The following is a 17,245-nucleotide window of genomic DNA, read 5'->3' as shown; positions in this document are numbered from 1 at the left end:
TACTCTTTTTGTTCCAGAAAAGAAAAATACATTTGCTTTATTTTATTTTTAATTTTAGAGACTGCAATAGAGGTGTTACTTGACTTTGAAATTTAAAGGAAAGAAAGAGACAAAGGAAGAAAGGAAGAAAGAGACAAAGGAAGAAAGGGAAATGGCCACGAGTTTCTGTTAGTTTTGGAGTTGCCCAAAAGCTCAAATTCGATGTAATTATGGGACTACTTGAGCTTTAGAGTTATTGAAGAAAGAAAAACAATTGGATTATGTGTGACTGAAAATAAAATTGGGGTTATGAGTTTGCAAGTTTAGGTTTTCTTCTGGTTCCTAATTTTTGAAGAATGCAGGGAGAGAAAGATGTTGATTTCGTTTTGTTTGGTGGGTTGGGTATGAAGATGGGTGTGGATTTTGAACAAAAATAAAAAATAAAAAAAATATAGTCTGGGTGCGTGTGAGAGAGAGATTGAGAGAGTTGTCCTCATAAATCATTTTACAAAGAAGTAAATTTATCTTTAAAATTTTGAAAATAAAGTGGGTGGGGAAATAGGACAGGTGGGTGGAAATAATAGCACTCGTCTCAAATTACATCTTTTTAATATTATTTTGGAGACTTTATGATATAAATTTGGCTTAATAAAGATAATTTCATTTGCTGTTACATTTCATTCTCACCAATTGAATTTATGAATTTTCTATATTTAATTTGGTGAACTTATTAGCTGAATTTATCTTTTGTGGAAAGTCAAAAGATGAAGATATATATTTGTCCAAATTCAAGCCAAATGTGAAGAGAATTGCTGGCGGATATTATTGAATAATTAATTGTGAGATTATTGTGATTATTGTGTTTATAAAGAGAAGTAAAGAGGGAGAAGAGAAGACAAAATCGTTGAAGCTAAAGAGCCTATTTCATATCATTCATAGCCATCCATTTAACGCCCACTACCTCACTAATATTTCTTTTCCACTAACTCTCCACCATCAACACATGCGTAATTCAATTAATCTCTCACTTAAACTTCATTACCCATCATGAATGTATTAGCTTTCCACTCACCTCATTGACTATTATAAATCACCCATCAACTTATTTGGCAAGGAAACCACTACGACAGATTTATTTGTCCATTTCATTCAAATTTAGTTACGTTTTTCTTTGTAATGAGTTGCTAGAACTATAGCTAAGGCTAAAGGGAATGTCCTTTGAGTAAGTTTATGAATTATTTTTTAATCCAATATACGGTATGAATTGCTAAATTTTTTTAATTTTTGATTGTTCAATATTTTCATATCCTTTTATTTTGATTGATGTTAAGTGCTACTATCTTTTCATGAGTTCAATTATATTTTTCTCATTGTTAAGAACTAACTTAGCATGCTTTTAAATTAAAAGATTTGATATTAAGCAATACTATTTTCTGAACAATCATTAATAAAAGATAACATTGAAAAATTAAATTATTTTTAATTTCTTTATCTTCCTGTTAAAGTTTCTCAATGATAATTTTAATCGAGTTATAATTTGGATTAAAGAACATGAAACATATTTTGCTTAAAGAATTGAACCTTGATGCCTTAGCATTTCCATTATTGATATTTCGTTTTTAAACTCAATCTCTACAACACTCAAATCAAATTACCTTTCCATTTTGCTTGTCACTTTTATTTTGGTATGTCTAATTATTTCTTTGTGTTCGAACATTTGCCTACTTGCTCCTTAAGAATACGATACTTGGACTTATTATTACTACGTGTGACTACTTGCACTTGGGTAGACACAACAGTAGAGAGAGAGAAGAGGAAGGGGAATATGGAAGGAGGAATAGAGGAATGGGCTTTGAAGAGGGAAGGGGGAATGGATTTAAAGGTGGATGGGGTTGGTTGGAACTGCTAGTGACGTAGCATAGGGGATAGAGGAATGTGAGATAAATTTTTTTTTTCTTTCAATTTTAATTGTTTAAACAATATACAATTTTTTTATAATGATTTTTCCATTTTTAAAATACCCTTGAAAAAAGGGAAGACTAAAATACCCTTGAAAATGGATAGAATTAAAGTCAGATGACAAATTAAGGATTTTGAAAATTTTAGGTGACATTTCTTTTAAATTTTTCTTTAATGTGACAAATTGAAATTGAGGTAAAAGTTCAATTGATTTTCTACAAAAATACCTTTGAATTTTTGATTCGTTACGTAGGTATTCTTTAGATAAAGAGAATACGTATCAAGTTTTGACTTATTATTCACTCTCCTTTGGCAAAAGTCATTAAGATAAGAAAAAGGAAAACCCATTTGTTATCAATTGATATATGATCTTGACGATCACATCGCATCGTGTCGAATCGAAAATAATGAGATGAAGAGTGGATTTCTGAATCTTCAATTATGCATGGCATGGCAATAAGTAAAAGAGCTTAATCATTTTTGGTACAAAGGAGCCTCTTGCATTCCTTTCCTTTCCTTGTGTGTACGAAAACAGTTACCTGACGTTGGTTAGTACTAGTAGAGCAGCCAAGGTTTTGTTTTGGGAAACTAAATCAATATGGACTGAGAGTTGCAATAAATTGACCCAAAAAAGAAAACCAATAAGGACTTAACATGAACAAGGCCCATATGTATCTGAATCAACATCAAACCCTATCCCAATATTACACCAAATGGGTAGCCCAAGAGCCATGGGATGCTGCTATTTTGAGCTTACAGTACTAATTGATGCTTTCCATGGATTGGATCGCAGCAATTAACAATATTAATCAGTCCACCTATCATCACATTTTCATTTCACTCGTAGATTCAGAAAATGTTCTTTCCTCTAATTGGCTATAATTCCCAGTTCTCAAACTCAACTATCTGGAATACAGATATGTGGAAAAGAAAAAAGATTGTGCAGGACCTAATCTCACCAAACAAAAGCCTCTTGACTGGGTAGATAATACAAAAGCCTACATTTCCAAAAGGAAGCAAACTGATGAGAATCGCTGATAACTCAAACTGATAAGAAAACTCATCAGGCCACCGGCAGCTCTCCGCAGTCGGCAATGACCACCTTCTTTGTAGGACGGTCGCCTCTGTCTGTCTCTTGAGACTCAATCAGCCTAACCACATCCAGGCCTTCCAGAACTTGCCCAAACACAACATGCCTGTTGTCGAGCCATGGGGTCTGCAACCAAATAATTATACTTAAGCATGTATCAAGTTACAAAGCTATAATGCTACCTCCTATAAGCTTCAACTACCTTCTGAGAAGAAACTAAGAAATCTTGTCAATCTTCCACATTAGGAAAATTAAAGTTTATGAATTTTTGCTTTGTGCCACAATTACATGAGGCTTCAAACAATAACGCCATAATTTTCCTACAATATGATTTATCGTATAGAGAATGAATGACTCTTCTTACCTTGACAGTGCATATGAAGAACTGGCTCCCATTGGTATTGGGGCCTGCATTGGCCATGCTAACAACTCCTGGTCCAGTATGAGACACTGCAAAATCATGATTTACAGTGTTACGTTTGCAATGAAAGTTAGTCACAAACATATTCAATATCTCATTGTATTATCTATGTTTTCTGGAAATATTATCCTAGGAAGGAATGTATCTAGCACGTCAGTCACCTACTATGAGGCATAAGAAGTGAGGAATAACTTACACTTAAAGTTCTCATCCTTAAAAGTACGACCGTAAATGCTTTTACCTCCAGTTCCCTGCGACATTATTCCAGCATTGTAATGTCATTGTTATGTCCAACAAAAGGAAAAACCTCTTAACAAAAACAAACTATGAAATTTTCAAAAATAATTTTTTTAAAAGCATGAAGAAATGTTACAGATTTCAAAGTAATAAACGGAAAAAAATTGTGGGGAAAATCTTGGAAAAGTGAGGCAGTGAGATATAGGCCAAAAAGGGTACTCTCAATAGTTTATTAAGCACGAAATCCCAAAAAATTCAACTCCTTCCAATACTCAGGAATTCAAGCTCTCATTTACTAGCAGGCAACATTGATTAGAAGACCTTTAGTAAACCTATGTACCTTTGGGAACAAAAGTAAATATATACTGGAAGAAGTTGTTATAAATAATACAGGAAAACTAATTTCACAAAGTTCAAAACGCATAGCTGGCTTGGGAAACAGAACAGAGAAAAGATGCATAAAACAGGAAAACTAAAATGGTCAACCAGCCATATGCGCGAGGTAACTCCACAGCTGTTTTTATGAGTGAATGGCGATGCCCACTGCAAACTTATGGACTCATAAGTTTAGATGTAAAGTTTTGGGCTAGAAAAGAGACCTATTCAAGCTATCATAACAATCTTAACAAATGCTGAATTGTTTTTCTGTTTTCTTCTGTTTAACCTTGCAATCAGTGTTTAGCATAAGTGAACCATTAGTTTCCTTGTATTTGATAGATTGGCTTTTAAAGTAATCTTACCAAAACCAATGTAAAATCAATCTTATACTAGAAACCTACACCATATATCATCGTTAAACCTATAGTCAACCAATGTTGCAATTCATAAAATAAACCAGAAACAATGAGGCTACAAGGCTAGGAAGAGCACCCACATTGCCTTTGTCAAAATCCCCTCCTTGAATCATGAAATCCTTGATTACACGATGGAATGCTGAACCCTTGAACCCAAAGCCTTTATCACCTAAGAAAGACACACAGCTCATATGAAATCAAAATACATTCAAGAGGCCACTTTAATCAGACCACTTAAGCCATAAACAAAACCAAATAAATCTTAAAACCTGTGCACAGGGCACGGAAATTCTCTGCGGTTTGGGGCACATCATCACCAAACAATCCAATCACAATCCTTCCAGCAAGCTTCCCAACTGGATTCCCAATGCTAATGTCAAAATACACCTTATGGGTCACTTTTGATTGCAAAGTTGCTTCCTACAATTGAAAAAAGAAACTTAAAATTATAATTATAAGCTCACCAAATGCAGCAACTTTGGTTAACAAAAAAACAAAAAAGAATTTTCATTCAAACCTCAGCACTGGCCCGGACTGAGCTAACAAGACTGGCCCTTTTCTGAGAATTAGGGTTTGAAGAGAATGTCAGAGGGGACAAACGCGACGACCTGGAGAGGAAGCTGGAGGATAACGTTGCCTTTTTGTTAGAAGACAATGGAATTGTTGGAAGCGTGACTGAAGTACAGGTAGGGGTCAAAGCTCTGATCTGAGATACGCTGCGAGAACCCGGAAGCGAACCAACATTTGACTGCGAAAGCAAAAACAGAAAGAAAACTTCTTTTATTATACCGTCATTAACATTTATTTTTAATTTTGGGTTTCTCGGGAACCAAACAAAGTGAGAGAGAAGATGGGTTTTTACCAGGGTGGTCAATGGAGCCGCCATTGAAGGTATAGTAGAGCTACCTCTGCTGCTGCTGCTGCTGCTGCTGCTGCTAAGCTATGTGGTATGCTGATAAGGCTCAATGTGGGTGGTGTTGAAATTTATGGTATCAGTTCAGTATATTCCTTCTTTGTTGTTGCAAAGAAGCGATGAATTCGAGAGTAGCGAGAAGGTCACTGACTCACCAATGCAATGACTCTGAAATTACCAATATAATGTCCAAGTTTTCCAAAATGCCGATTGCATCCTAAACGGGCCGAGTTGGGCTTTCATATATGTCACTGAGTGACTCTAAAATGAAAGGGTCTTTTAGCCATAATCCAAAGGCTATGGCAGCCAGGCTAACGCCTCTTCTGCTTTCAGCTTCAGCTCAAGTCCCTGTAGTGCAACTTAAATGTCCACCCCCATTTGCCCACATTTCAACAAAGACCCGGTTCATAGTCTCTGCTGCAAGAATGGCTACCAATGAGCCCCAGAGTAGAACCAAGATCATAGATTCACATCTGCATGTGTGGGCATCTCCCCAAGAGGTAACCCAGCTGAGTTTAACTGTTTTGCAAGTTCATACTTGTTTTTTTCTTTTCTGAAGCTGAAGTGTTACTGAAATTTCGGGTTGTCAAGGCTGCGGATAAATACCCTTACTTTCCTGGCCAAGAACCTACTTTGCCTGGAGATGTCGATTTCTTGCTCAAGGTACGACTTTCATGAAGCTGTCACTGTGTGTGTGTTTCTTGCTTAATCCCAATTGAAATTATATGGATTTTTCAGGATTGCCAGCATTGTAACTGTGATCTCATACATACTTTTTCTTATTGCCAACATACCTGTCATTGTAGCTGATAAATGACAATGTCTATTGTCAACATATATTCATGTTTTTTCTTCTTGTCCCAGTCTATGGAAGAAGCAGGTGTTGACGGTGCGCTTATTGTGCAACCCATTAATCACAAATTCGATCATTCTTTGGTGACAAGGTATGATCATGTTCTATCAAAGTTGATGTCATTTTTCTTCATTTTTTCTTAATATAGTATAGTTTAGACCAAATATTAGCAGTCATGTTAGCTACAGAGCCACATGAAATTGTAGCTGACATGGTTAATGTGTATATGGTAGTTGATCTTTACGTTTTGATAATGACTTTAGAACCCAGTAACTAAACCGCTGAACTTCTAAATTCCTGCAATAACATGATAAGCATCATGGCTCACAGTATCCCACCTAATGAACTTTTAATTCTGTGTAGACTTGAATTGCAAAACTAATCAACAAAGTTTAATATTCAGAAGTTCATCAGGTGATGTCCTACAATTCTTACTCATGCTCCATCTAAGTGGTGGCCTTATGATCATGTTTGCGAGGGCATGAGTTGGTAGGAAACATGGTATAGGACTACTTGATGCATATCAGTATATGGTAGTAATTTCCTCTTGATTTCTTCACCACACATTATATATGGTATTGCCTTATACTTGCTTATCTTTGGACAGTGTGTTGAAGAAGTATCCATCTAAATTTGTTGGTTGTTGCCTAGCAAATCCAACCGAAGATGGAAGTGGGGTTAAGCAACTTGAACGTCTCATTCTGCAGGTCTTTGGGAAATTCCAGATTACGTTAATCAGGGTTTATCTCTGGTGCCTTCAAGGAAATCACTTTGATAAAAATTTCTTTTATGCTAGGATAATTATCGTGCTGTTCGCTTCAATCCATATCTGTGGCCTTCTGGTCAACAGGTAATTTAAATATTTTCATACTTTTGCACAAGTTTTAAGATAGATTCTCTGGTTTCCTCATAAATATTTTAAAAAAAATATTTACAAAAAAAAAAAAAAAAAAAAAGATAGATGCTCTTGTATATAAGCCTGTGAACACCATTAAAGGTGGAGCAAGTTCCTTCTAGAGCCAGATAACTTCTATACATCCACATGGATGTTATTCTTATCACATTTGAGGGTTTCTGCAGATGACCAATGAAGTTGGGAAGGCAATGTTCTCCAAGGCAGGAGAACTTGGAGTACCAGTTGGTTTTATGTGTATGAAGGTATTGTTTTTCTTTTCTTATGACTTTTGTAAAATGGATTTGCAACTTGTGGTTCTATATTACAAGCAATTGATGTGGATGGCATATTCATTTAAAACATTTTATTACTTTACATCGAACTACTTGATGTCCTATACATCGAACTACTTGATGGCCTATACGTCAAACTACTTGATGGCCCTACTCACCAAATAGGCTAGTCTCTGTGTGTGGGATGTTACCAGATGGAGCTTATCCTAGAAATGCTTATTTACTATAAAATGGTTAAATTCAGGGCCTCAGTCTGCATATTTCAGAAATTGAGGAGCTGTGCACAGAGTTTCCATCAACAACTGTATTGCTTGATCATTTGGCTTTCTGCAAACCACCAATGTGAGTTTTCTTCTAGTTTACTTTGCTACAAAGAGCTTTCAAGAATCAATATTTGGCTAGACCATTTGTAACTTTTCTTACTTTAAATATCTTATCTTGCAGAAACGATGAGGAAAAGCTGGCTTTCTCTGCACTTTTAAAGCTATCCAGATTCCCACAGGTAAAGGTTTCCAGAATACCTTCTCATAACTGCCTTGTTGCTTTTCTACTATTGCTGCCATCTTGAGTAAGACAAGGCTGTCATATTTATGTTGACCTAGACCATTACTTGAGAGCCTTGTATCTTTATTTGTTCTGCCGAGGACATTGAATTTGAGAATGATATAGGTTGTTGAACTTACTGAAAATCAACCAACTTAAATTTCTGTTAGGCACTGATAAAGGATTGTCAAGAACAATTAGGTTATTGGATAGGGCATATAAAGCACAATCATGAACCCTTTGGATCCTCTCTGATATCTCTGTCCAATGCCTTATAATTTGTATGTTTGTTTCCCAATTTACACTTCACGCACATTAAGAGCCCGATTCTTGATGTGTAATGTGATTTTTTTATGGCCAGGTCTATGTGAAATTCAGTGCACTTTTCAGGGTGTCAAGAATGCCATTTCCATATCAGGATTTATCTCACTCACTGTCTCAAGTTGTCTCGAGCTTTGGTGCTAACCATGTCATGTGGGGCAGGTAGAGCTCTGTGTTTCTCTTGTTCTTTCGATCAAAACAAAAATGCTTCCTTCTTGACCAGGTAGGGAAAAGATGCTAACAGTAATAGTCTTCACTGCAGTGATTTTCCATTTGTTGTTCCCGAGTGTGGTTATAAAGGAGCGAAAGAAGCCATTTCACTTATCGTCAATCAAATACCTCTATCATCTACAGACTTGGAGTGGATCATGGGAAGGACGGTCATGCAGCTCTTTCAAAATCAATGGCTTCCTTAAGCAAAATGTAAATGCCAGTAACAACTTTTTGCAACATTTGGTTGTACAGAAGATAAGATAAAAGGTCTTGTTCTTCCATTCAAGTTCTGATTAATGTTAAAAACTTTCTACTGCTTGGGAATCCGAGACTAGTCTGCCCCTTTCTGGAGCCTATTCACTTTCTCAAGTTCAAATTGCAGCCAAACATGAAGCCGTGCCCCCAGTTTCTTTTCTTTTGCCCTTTTCTGTATCACCTTTGTTATACCAGTTTTGCTGTGCTGTATGAATCTGGTCTTTTCACCACAAATATTAGTAGTTGAAGTGTAATTGTGACGAATAAGGCACATGCAAACCTAATTTTTCAACATTTAAAAAAGACCCAAACAGAGGGCTCAGCTAATAATGTTAAAGCTTTAAAATAAATCTAAACAATATACAGATAGATTGCCGGATCACTACCCTAAGTTAAACCCTCTTAGTCTTATACAAAACTTAGATCCTACTAGCCGTTGCTGCACACTCAGATCGCATGCTAAGCAATCTTTATCACCAGTGACAGTATGTGTCAACCATTAACCACTAGGATATGGATGGGGAGAAAAAATAAAAGAATTTTCACCCGCAGATGCTTTACACCGAGTGTTCTAAACCTATACGACTAACTAGACTAACTATCAAGAAATGGAGATTTACACAGAAATTACAAAATCAATGGTGCTCTAATCGTCTATGCGTTGAATTTCACCCATCATTATCCGGTTGCTGGTAACTTTAAAACCAAGGAGGGCGGGGTCAATTTGCCTCCCTTTCTTTCCCTTCTTTTTGCCACTTCGGCTCCCTTGCATTGCATCGGATGCTTCTGAAAATCCTGCTGCCGTATGGGCATCCATCGGACCAACCTTCTTGGTATTACTCTTAAGCATATCCATAAATGACGCCTCTGACACATCAGCGTCACTAACGGATAAAGCACGGCGAAAATGCACGTCTTTCTTTGAAGATGAAATGACATCAGAACCTTGGTTTACTGGATTAACGACTTGGTCTGGCCTCCCCCCTGAAGATTTAAAAAATATATACTTATTTGTCTGAAAGTAGTATTTGACAATTTGATTGTAAATTTAGAGTCCCCCAGCATTGATTCAAAGTGGTACAATAAAGTAATAAGAAATAGAATGCAGATGATAGCACTGCCTGTTTGGGGTGGCACAAGAGTTAAAGAGATGGTAGGCGTAGCTATAAAGTCCATAACCTTTGAAATAAGCAAATAGACATCAAATTAAGAAATTAGTACAGAGTTAGAAGTACGATACCATCTGGTGCACCACTTGAAGTTTTCCCTCTGAAAACTGGATTGGAAATCAGTTCTGACAATCCTTCTTGGGATGCTGAAGCATTTGAGACAGCAGGTCGTCTCAGCAGAATATTGTCTTGACCTTTGGATGGGACCGGCACCCTGTGGCAATGTAAGGAAGAAAAAAGAATTACTTCTACACATGATAGGAGGAATTCGTATAAGAATTTGGGTGATAAAGACAAGGGACCAATAAGAGTAAGGTCGCATATGTACCGATCCTTGGTAGTTTCTTCCGCAAATGAATTACTTCGGCCAATCTTGTCGCCGTAAAAGCCTGCATTCCCACCTGGGAAGAAGCAAATTTATAAAACCACAACTCTCACATGAACAATTTTGAACACAATGCCAGGGAGTCCAGACTAAAAAGAAGCAATAAAGAGTAGTACCTGAAACACCAGATGAATTATGCATGCCAAGGGCATTTGTTGCCCTCTCCCCATAATCTTGGGCAGCCAACCCTGCTTGTTCAGCCATTCGTTCTTGAGTCTCAAAAGCTCGACCCATAATGATCGCCTCACTCTTGGATCCACGCTTCCTCCCCTCCAATTCCGAACGTTCTTTATTGATAGAAGACTTACTAATCATGTTAGAATTTGTGTAAATTGACTGAGTCGTAGCATTGATGCCTGCCAAGAATGACTCTCTCTCAATCAATGCTCCAGAATCAGGTCTATACATCAACTTTTCATTGCTTTCCACACTGCAGGCTCGCTCTTCCTGTGGGAGCTCACATGGATTAGAACCATAGGATCCTACTCGAAATGAATTATTTAGACCTGCTTCTTGGTCTGTATGAAGAATGAATGCGTGATTTGAAGAGGTTGATCCAGAGTAGAGGCCAGATGACAGCCTTTTATCAGAGAACATATCATTGCTGATATTCGATGACTCAGTAGGTTGATGGCCTGATTTTTTATGGAGTAACTCCATCAATAGTCTCTTTGAATGCTCTTCATTAGATCCATCTGACATCCATAAAGTTCGATCCTGAGAAGGAATTTTGATTTCAGACTCCCTTTTCTGCCGCTCAGCATTAATATGCAACTGTTGAAACCGAGAGTCCAGCCAGTCATTTTCTAGCTGTTCATTCTTCTCAGACCAGTGTCCCTCAAGTGCATCCAAATGTGAGACATGAAATTGGTTAGGAAGAGGGTGATGAGGATTATGAGAATGGATGCCAGACGAAAATGTTCCCAATTGACCAGCCGATTGCATACGTCCAGCGGAATCCTGCATATCCAAACCCTGAGCACGAGCCATAGCATTTACAACATCCAAGTTCATCCCTGGTGCACCAGCAGGCAATGACATTGACCGCTCAAACGGCAGTGAGCCAGGCTCATAAAACCCTTGCTGAAGTCGATCCTGCAATGAATGATTCCGGTCAAGGTGACTCAGCTGCTCCTCATGCGATGGCCTCTGTTGCCTCTGGTAAAAATCCAAAGGACTAAATCCAGAAGAGTGAGCTCGCTGCTGAGTACCAGCATGGCCCCTCAAAAACTGATTTGATTCATCTGCTGGCCAGACAGAACTGACATGCCTCTCTTCTTCCATCCTCTGCCTCATTCCCATTGGTAACTGCTGCCTGGCTTGCATCTGATGTTCCAACGATTGAATTTGCCCATGCTGCGCACGAGACAGTAGGTCAAACAAATCTGTTTGATGTCCTTGCGGTGAGTGACCAAACTTTTGGATAAGCTGTTCCATAGATGGATCAACATGCCTTGGAAGATGGTGAGACCGTTGTTGAAGCTCATGCAGAAGGTGCTGCTCCAATAGAACCTGATCAAGAACATTGTTTGCTCTGGCAGGATCAACATGTTGCTGCCTAAGTGCGGGATCATGCATTTGACCACGCAGCAGTTGTTCAAGAAGCACCTGTTGTACTTGAGTTTGCTGTTGCTCCTGTAAAAGCTTCTGCTGTTGATGAAATTGCTGCTGCTGCAATTGATGATGTTGCTGGAGCTGAGCCTGTCGATGCTGTTGCATCTGAAGTGCCAATAGATGATCCATGTCGGCAGAAGAATGGTTGGCTAACTGTTGGTGAATAAGATTCTGATTTGGCAAATGCTCTAATACTGCATCATTCAAGTGCCCAAAACTAGACAACATATTTCGCTGCTGGAGCTGTTGCTGTTGAATTTGCTGTGACATGAGCTGCTCCGCTAAATCATAATGACTGGGTTCCTGTTCCATGTGTGCCAATTGCCGAGGAGCTATCATGTCTTGATACAGGTTTGTATCAGAGACTGTATTTTTTCTGTGAACATCAGACCACGTCTCGGCAACAACTGCTGGATCAGAAATTGCACCAAATGGAACCGCCCTCCCCGCACTAGAAGGCGTATTGGCTGACTTGATATGTTTTGTTTGACCGCCTTCTAGTTCAGACCATAGCAAGCCAAAGGGGTGCAACTTATTATCATTCTGAATAGGCATACCAGATTCAGTCAGCTCAGTTGGAGGAAGGTGGCTAATAGAATTAGCTATAGGATCATGAATGGTCCCCGAAGATTTTGCAGTAGAATAGCCGGTGGTTCCAGGTATTCCTGGAAACACAATATCTGGAAAATTGCAGATGAAATAGGATGAGATAAATAGAAAAACCATCTGTCAGAACAATAAACAAACCAAAACAAATTGATCATTAAAGCCAAACCTTCATCATCTGCAACAAAATCATTAAAGCTTTGACCCCTGGAATTTGGCAGTTGTAATGGAGCTTCAGGCTCAGATGTTCTGGGTAGAATATGCTGAGCTGAAAGGCTGTTTAGTTCAGGCAATGGCCGCCGACGGTCATTCCCCATAAATGAATCAGTAATTTCTGAAACCGGAGCAGAAGACGGTAAACTGGACTCTAAGTTCCCTATCAAGCCACTGGATTCTTCTATATTAGAACTTGGATTCATGATATTCCCTTGCCCATCCCAAACTTTCAGATGTGGCATGAACTCCCCCAATTCGTTGAAAGGTGTTCCTTCAGGAGTATCCGCCAAACGAACAAGCAAGTCTGTCCCAAAAAAACCTTGTTCAAACCATGAAATAATGTCTACCCCCAGGTATGGTCCCTGAATAACCCCTTGAGGATCAAGGTAATACAAACATAAGTCCTCAGGAGGGACATCCCTTTCTACTTCTTTTGCCCGAGGGTTGGTACTCTGCATCTGCTCGGTAGAGCCTAAAGCATAGAGAGTATTTGAATCATCGGGAAGTTTGGATCTTATGTCAGAAGAAGGGGTAAACTCAATGTCATCGGAGAGAGAATGACTGGAAAAAGTAGAATCTGCAATTTGCCTACTGTCACGAACATGGAGCTGATCGGCACTATTGTAAGCACCATCAGTCTCAAAATCACTGCAGATACCATTACTTTTTTGAAATGTTAGGGACAATCCATCAAGGTCCTTTCCTGCAGTAGCTTTGTTTTGCCATTCTTTATGATTGACATCTTTTTCTACAATAAAAATAATTAGGATTCTTCAGATGTCAAATTCCAGTCAACAATCCTTGCATACAGTTTAGTATATAGGATAACATGAAAATATAAAAACAAACTGCAACTCACCATCTACCACACTCCTCTGTGGACCATAATTCCACAAACTCCCATTAGTATCAGCACTTGCAGCGTCCTGCAAGGTATTGATAGACTCTTCAGGGATGTTTGAGGGCAAAACACCCAGAACTCCATCAACAGCTTCCAAGTCCCCAACACCTAGAGAATTGAGTGTTTTAGTCATTAGACTTCAAATTTCCAAAAATTGACTGAAATTGGAAACCATTGAGTTGAAAGTACCTGTACTGCTCTCAGTTGATCGCCCCTTTCTAAAAGAATTGTATACTACCCCACTACTTGTAATCTTTCCCTTCCATATCTCACTAAGGATGGCCTATTAGCAACATATGAATCAGTTAAAACGCATAAAAGGAATCAATCCATCAAAGAAAAATAATCCACATACCCAAGATGATCCAAGAATTTCATTTCTCACCTCTTCTTCAGCATCTGGGGCAAGAAAAGCCAGTGGTTCAACAAATCCTACTTCAGTTGTAGGGGGTGATTCCTCCATCTCATCTGGCATGGTAGCAAAAGATAGATCAAGCTTTCTCTGACGATAAATGTCAAGAAGCTTTGCCCTAGGGTAGCAAAAACTATCAGCTGAGTGCCTAGGTTTCCCTGGGACACTTTCACTTTTTCCAGAAGGAGCAGAGCCAATAACGCCTGCAGATGATCTCCCGATGGCATTTGACCTCCCTCTTCCAAGGGTAAATCCCAAATTTGAACCCTCCGCCCGTCCTCTTTCAGGTCCAAATCCAGGTGCAGCACGGTAAGCATTTGACCCACCAGAGTGAACCTCCATTCTATGGCGTGGCCTCCATTTGTCCCGAGAATCTGACTCACGCTCAGGAGCTGAACGATTGTTACCTCCAAGGGATTGATTGTCATTGTTAGTGTGAGCATCTTCCTTCTCTACATCTGTTCTCTTCTCAGTTCGAGGCTCCTTTTCTTTGTCTTCAGGACCCCACCTCGATGACCATTTGCTATCACGCCGCACTTCATGCACAGAATTACGGCCATCATGCCACCTTTCAGATGCAGGCAATGCCCTATTGTCAGTTGTGTCTCTAACTGGAACACTGTCAACACGGCGTTCTGGTTTCCTGCGATCTCTTCTACCACCAAGCAAGCTAGTTTCTCTTTCCTCTTCACGCCAACGACGGCTATTTTCACTTTCAGTGGCAGGCCGCCTCCAATCTTTTTTGTCATCAGATCCTTCCAAACGCCAACCTTCCTTCTGGTTGCTATCAGTGGAGTTTCCGAGTGAACTTGGGCCGCGCATTTCCTGTCATATACAGACAATTTTCTGACTAGTTAGCTAAGTTATAAATTTTCATGCAATCCAGGGTTAAACAACTGTTAATTGACAGATAAAGTGAGTGTTTTCATCATATCAAGATATAATCTGAGTATCAATAACGCAGTAGCACAACTCCACAAGTTGAAGTCTTTCGATAAGTAAAACAGATTCAAGTAACTACAACTAATCCTGATTCAAAGAGATAACAGAAATAAAAATTTCTCGACTAACACTGAAAGAAATCCAATTTTTACAGCACATACCAACTTAGACTCACTAGGTTTGGCATACAGCCATTGGGGGGACAAAGGTATGCTGCTTTCTGAGGCTGCTGGATCTGCCAAAAAAAAAAGAAAGTAAAATAGCAATATAAAATCAGATCAAACGAAATAAACAACAGATGGAGGAAGCAAAATAGATATTACTTTGATTCAACACTTCATCAAATTATTGCTCCAAAACAGAATGACAAAGCTCACCTTTTGAGTCATCAGATGACCCGATAAGCACCTTTTCTTCATCATTTCCTCCAGAGGCTTCAACTGCCATAACATGAACATTAATTAAAAGACAAATCTATGCCTATGATTTCACTACAAAGCCCAGTCAATGTCACACACTAATCCAGTAATGATGTTACTAACCCCTTAAACACTACTTGAAGGAACTGTACATATTTGTCAACAGCAAATAAAATTTGATACACTAGAATTTTAAATAGACTTTCCAAAAGAGAAAAGAACTGAAAACTTCGATAATTAATTTCCTAACATAGTTTTTACTGCAGACCAAAATTTTCACACAAGAATAAATCTCAGGAACTCGGCATCCATGGTTGTACTATTGTTCATCAGAAAAATATAGGTCCTCTCCGTTCATTGAGTCACCGAAAGAGTTAGTATAAACGAACCGTGCCATGGAAAGAATCAACTGTTGAATATTTGAAAACAAATAAAACGAAAACTGGGGCCGAACCCAGGGACTGCAGCACATGCAAATTCCTTTATTTGATCTTCAAACAAAAACATAAATGAAATACAAAATACAGAATTAATAGTTTTAAGAAAAACATGAGATTTTGATAGTAAAACAATCGAAGGGATTACAATATAGTGTTACAGATCAATTTCGAATGCTAAAATCACAAGTAAAATATGAGAGAAAAGAAAAACTGATCTGAGAAAAATCCAATAAACGAAATATTAAAAAAAAATAACGTATAAGTCCGAATAGCTCAAGATGCAGAAAGCCGAAATTAAGGAAGTTGATGTTGAAAGAGACTTAAATGAACTGGTCCTCTATACACTTAAACGCTTCAGATCAGTCACCTTCGACCTTACATTAGCTTCATATGGATCAAATCCATTGAATACACAAATCGAGAGAAATGAATTACTAAGAAATAAAATGCAAAAATGAAAGCGCGGAAGTACCTTTGGAGGTCCAGGACTGATCGGACGGTTTGGACAAGAGGAGATCGTCAGGCAGATCGAGCTTGCCTTCCGCCATGGAACGGTCGAGAAGTGACGAAGTAGGGGAGGGAGGGAGATCGAGAAAGGGAGAAGAAGCACGCAGTGGATTGAAGCTCTGCTGCTACAAAGCCAATAGAGAGAGATAGAGAGCGAGATGCTTAGGTCTGGATTAGTTTTGAAATTTCAGAGAATCTAGGGTTTCGAAGAACAGTTTTGTACAACACTGAGAGCAGAGAGAGATAGAGGTCTGGGAGAGGAAAAGGGTGAGGGTTTGGGTGGTGGTCAGAACAGCCAAATCAACTAATCAAGTATAAGATTTCAGGTTGCTTGTTTAGTAGAATAAAATATTGTTATATAAAACTATCAGAATTTTAAATTAAATAATAGTAAAAAGATTTTTAGTTTTAGTTTTTTAGCTTGCTGGAGAGAAAGGCCTTGTAGAAAGGTTTCATAACAGAAAAAGCTCATGAGGTCTATTTTTTTGTTTGCGTTTAGCGGCCGTCAACTGGATAGAAACGCGATACCGTCCATGAAGTCAATGGGTCGGGTTGGTTTGGCTCTAATTTGCAATCCAAGCCCAACCTCTAATACGGCCCATGAGCTTTAATTATAAAGTTACAATTGTTGGGCTGATTTGTTATGCAACACTGTCTTAGGACTACTTTGGCATTGCTGTGCTATAAAAATAATCACTGTCAGATTTGATGTAAGAGAAATCAGCTGTAAGATAAAGCAGTTTGGTGTTTGGTAAACTTTTTGTTAAAAGTGTTGTTGGTACTGATTCCTCATATAATAAAAAAAAGATTGCCGCATAATCATTAAACATAACGCATCTTCAAAACTGATTCCTACATAATCAGAAAA

General features: G+C 38.4%; 3 protein-coding genes across 3 annotated transcripts; 1 reads left to right on the top strand and 2 right to left on the bottom strand.

The window, feature by feature from the left end:
* Positions 1-2,572: 2,572 nt before the first annotated feature.
* On the bottom strand, positions 2,573-5,542 carry LOC117625418 (photosynthetic NDH subunit of lumenal location 5, chloroplastic). The gene is made up of 7 exons (XM_034356974.1): positions 5,343-5,542; positions 4,998-5,228; positions 4,750-4,900; positions 4,561-4,649; positions 3,646-3,700; positions 3,393-3,478; positions 2,573-3,154 (listed from the first exon to the last, which is right to left on the bottom strand). Exons 1-7 carry the CDS (start codon positions 5,364-5,366, stop codon positions 3,002-3,004), a joined length of 789 nt encoding a protein of 262 aa, XP_034212865.1. The 5' UTR covers positions 5,367-5,542; the 3' UTR covers positions 2,573-3,001.
* A 135-nt stretch (positions 5,543-5,677) lies between these two features.
* Positions 5,678-8,867, top strand: LOC117625407. Its single transcript, XM_034356964.1, has 10 exons — positions 5,678-5,893; positions 5,985-6,056; positions 6,258-6,337; positions 6,854-6,953; positions 7,043-7,096; positions 7,327-7,404; positions 7,679-7,776; positions 7,879-7,936; positions 8,339-8,460; positions 8,561-8,867. Exons 1-10 carry the CDS (start codon positions 5,693-5,695, stop codon positions 8,712-8,714), a joined length of 1,017 nt encoding a protein of 338 aa, XP_034212855.1. The 5' UTR covers positions 5,678-5,692; the 3' UTR covers positions 8,715-8,867.
* A 171-nt stretch (positions 8,868-9,038) lies between these two features.
* Positions 9,039-16,721, bottom strand: LOC117625398. Its single transcript, XM_034356956.1, has 11 exons — positions 16,343-16,721; positions 15,389-15,451; positions 15,173-15,246; positions 14,043-14,894; positions 13,847-13,940; positions 13,616-13,765; positions 12,710-13,504; positions 10,437-12,614; positions 10,264-10,336; positions 10,007-10,149; positions 9,039-9,750 (listed from the first exon to the last, which is right to left on the bottom strand). Exons 1-11 carry the CDS (start codon positions 16,416-16,418, stop codon positions 9,413-9,415), a joined length of 4,836 nt encoding a protein of 1,611 aa, XP_034212847.1. The 5' UTR covers positions 16,419-16,721; the 3' UTR covers positions 9,039-9,412.
* Between the last annotated feature and the right edge of the window lie 524 nt (positions 16,722-17,245).

Source organism: Prunus dulcis, chromosome 1 (genome assembly GCF_902201215.1).
Source record: "Prunus dulcis chromosome 1, ALMONDv2, whole genome shotgun sequence".
Lineage (NCBI taxonomy): Eukaryota > Viridiplantae > Streptophyta > Magnoliopsida > Rosales > Rosaceae > Prunus > Prunus dulcis.
This window is presented reverse-complemented; position numbering and strand designations above follow the sequence as displayed.

Bases quoted from the DNA above. Each gene is read 5' to 3' on its own strand.
- LOC117625418 (XM_034356974.1), bottom strand. From the start codon at position 5,366: ATGGCGGCTCCATTGACCACCCTG. The intron at 3,479-3,645 runs GTAAGTTATTCC...ATGATTTTGCAG, and splicing joins TAAGGATGAGAACTTTAAGT to TGTCTCATACTGGACCAGGA. The intron at 3,155-3,392 runs GTAAGAAGAGTC...ATTTGGTTGCAG, and splicing joins TCTTCATATGCACTGTCAAG to ACCCCATGGCTCGACAACAG.
- LOC117625407 (XM_034356964.1), top strand. From the start codon at position 5,693: ATGGCAGCCAGGCTAACGCCTCTTCTGCTTTCAGCTTCAGCTCAAGTC. The intron at 5,894-5,984 runs GTAACCCAGCTG...CGGGTTGTCAAG, and splicing joins TGTGGGCATCTCCCCAAGAG to GCTGCGGATAAATACCCTTA. The intron at 6,954-7,042 runs GTCTTTGGGAAA...CTTTTATGCTAG, and splicing joins TTGAACGTCTCATTCTGCAG to GATAATTATCGTGCTGTTCG.
- LOC117625398 (XM_034356956.1), bottom strand. From the start codon at position 16,418: ATGGCGGAAGGCAAGCTCGATCTGCCTGACGATCTCCTCTTGTCCAAA. The intron at 15,452-16,342 runs GTACTTCCGCGC...ATGTTATGGCAG, and splicing joins TCAGTCCTGGACCTCCAAAG to TTGAAGCCTCTGGAGGAAAT. The intron at 15,247-15,388 runs GTGAGCTTTGTC...TTTTTTTGGCAG, and splicing joins GTCATCTGATGACTCAAAAG to ATCCAGCAGCCTCAGAAAGC.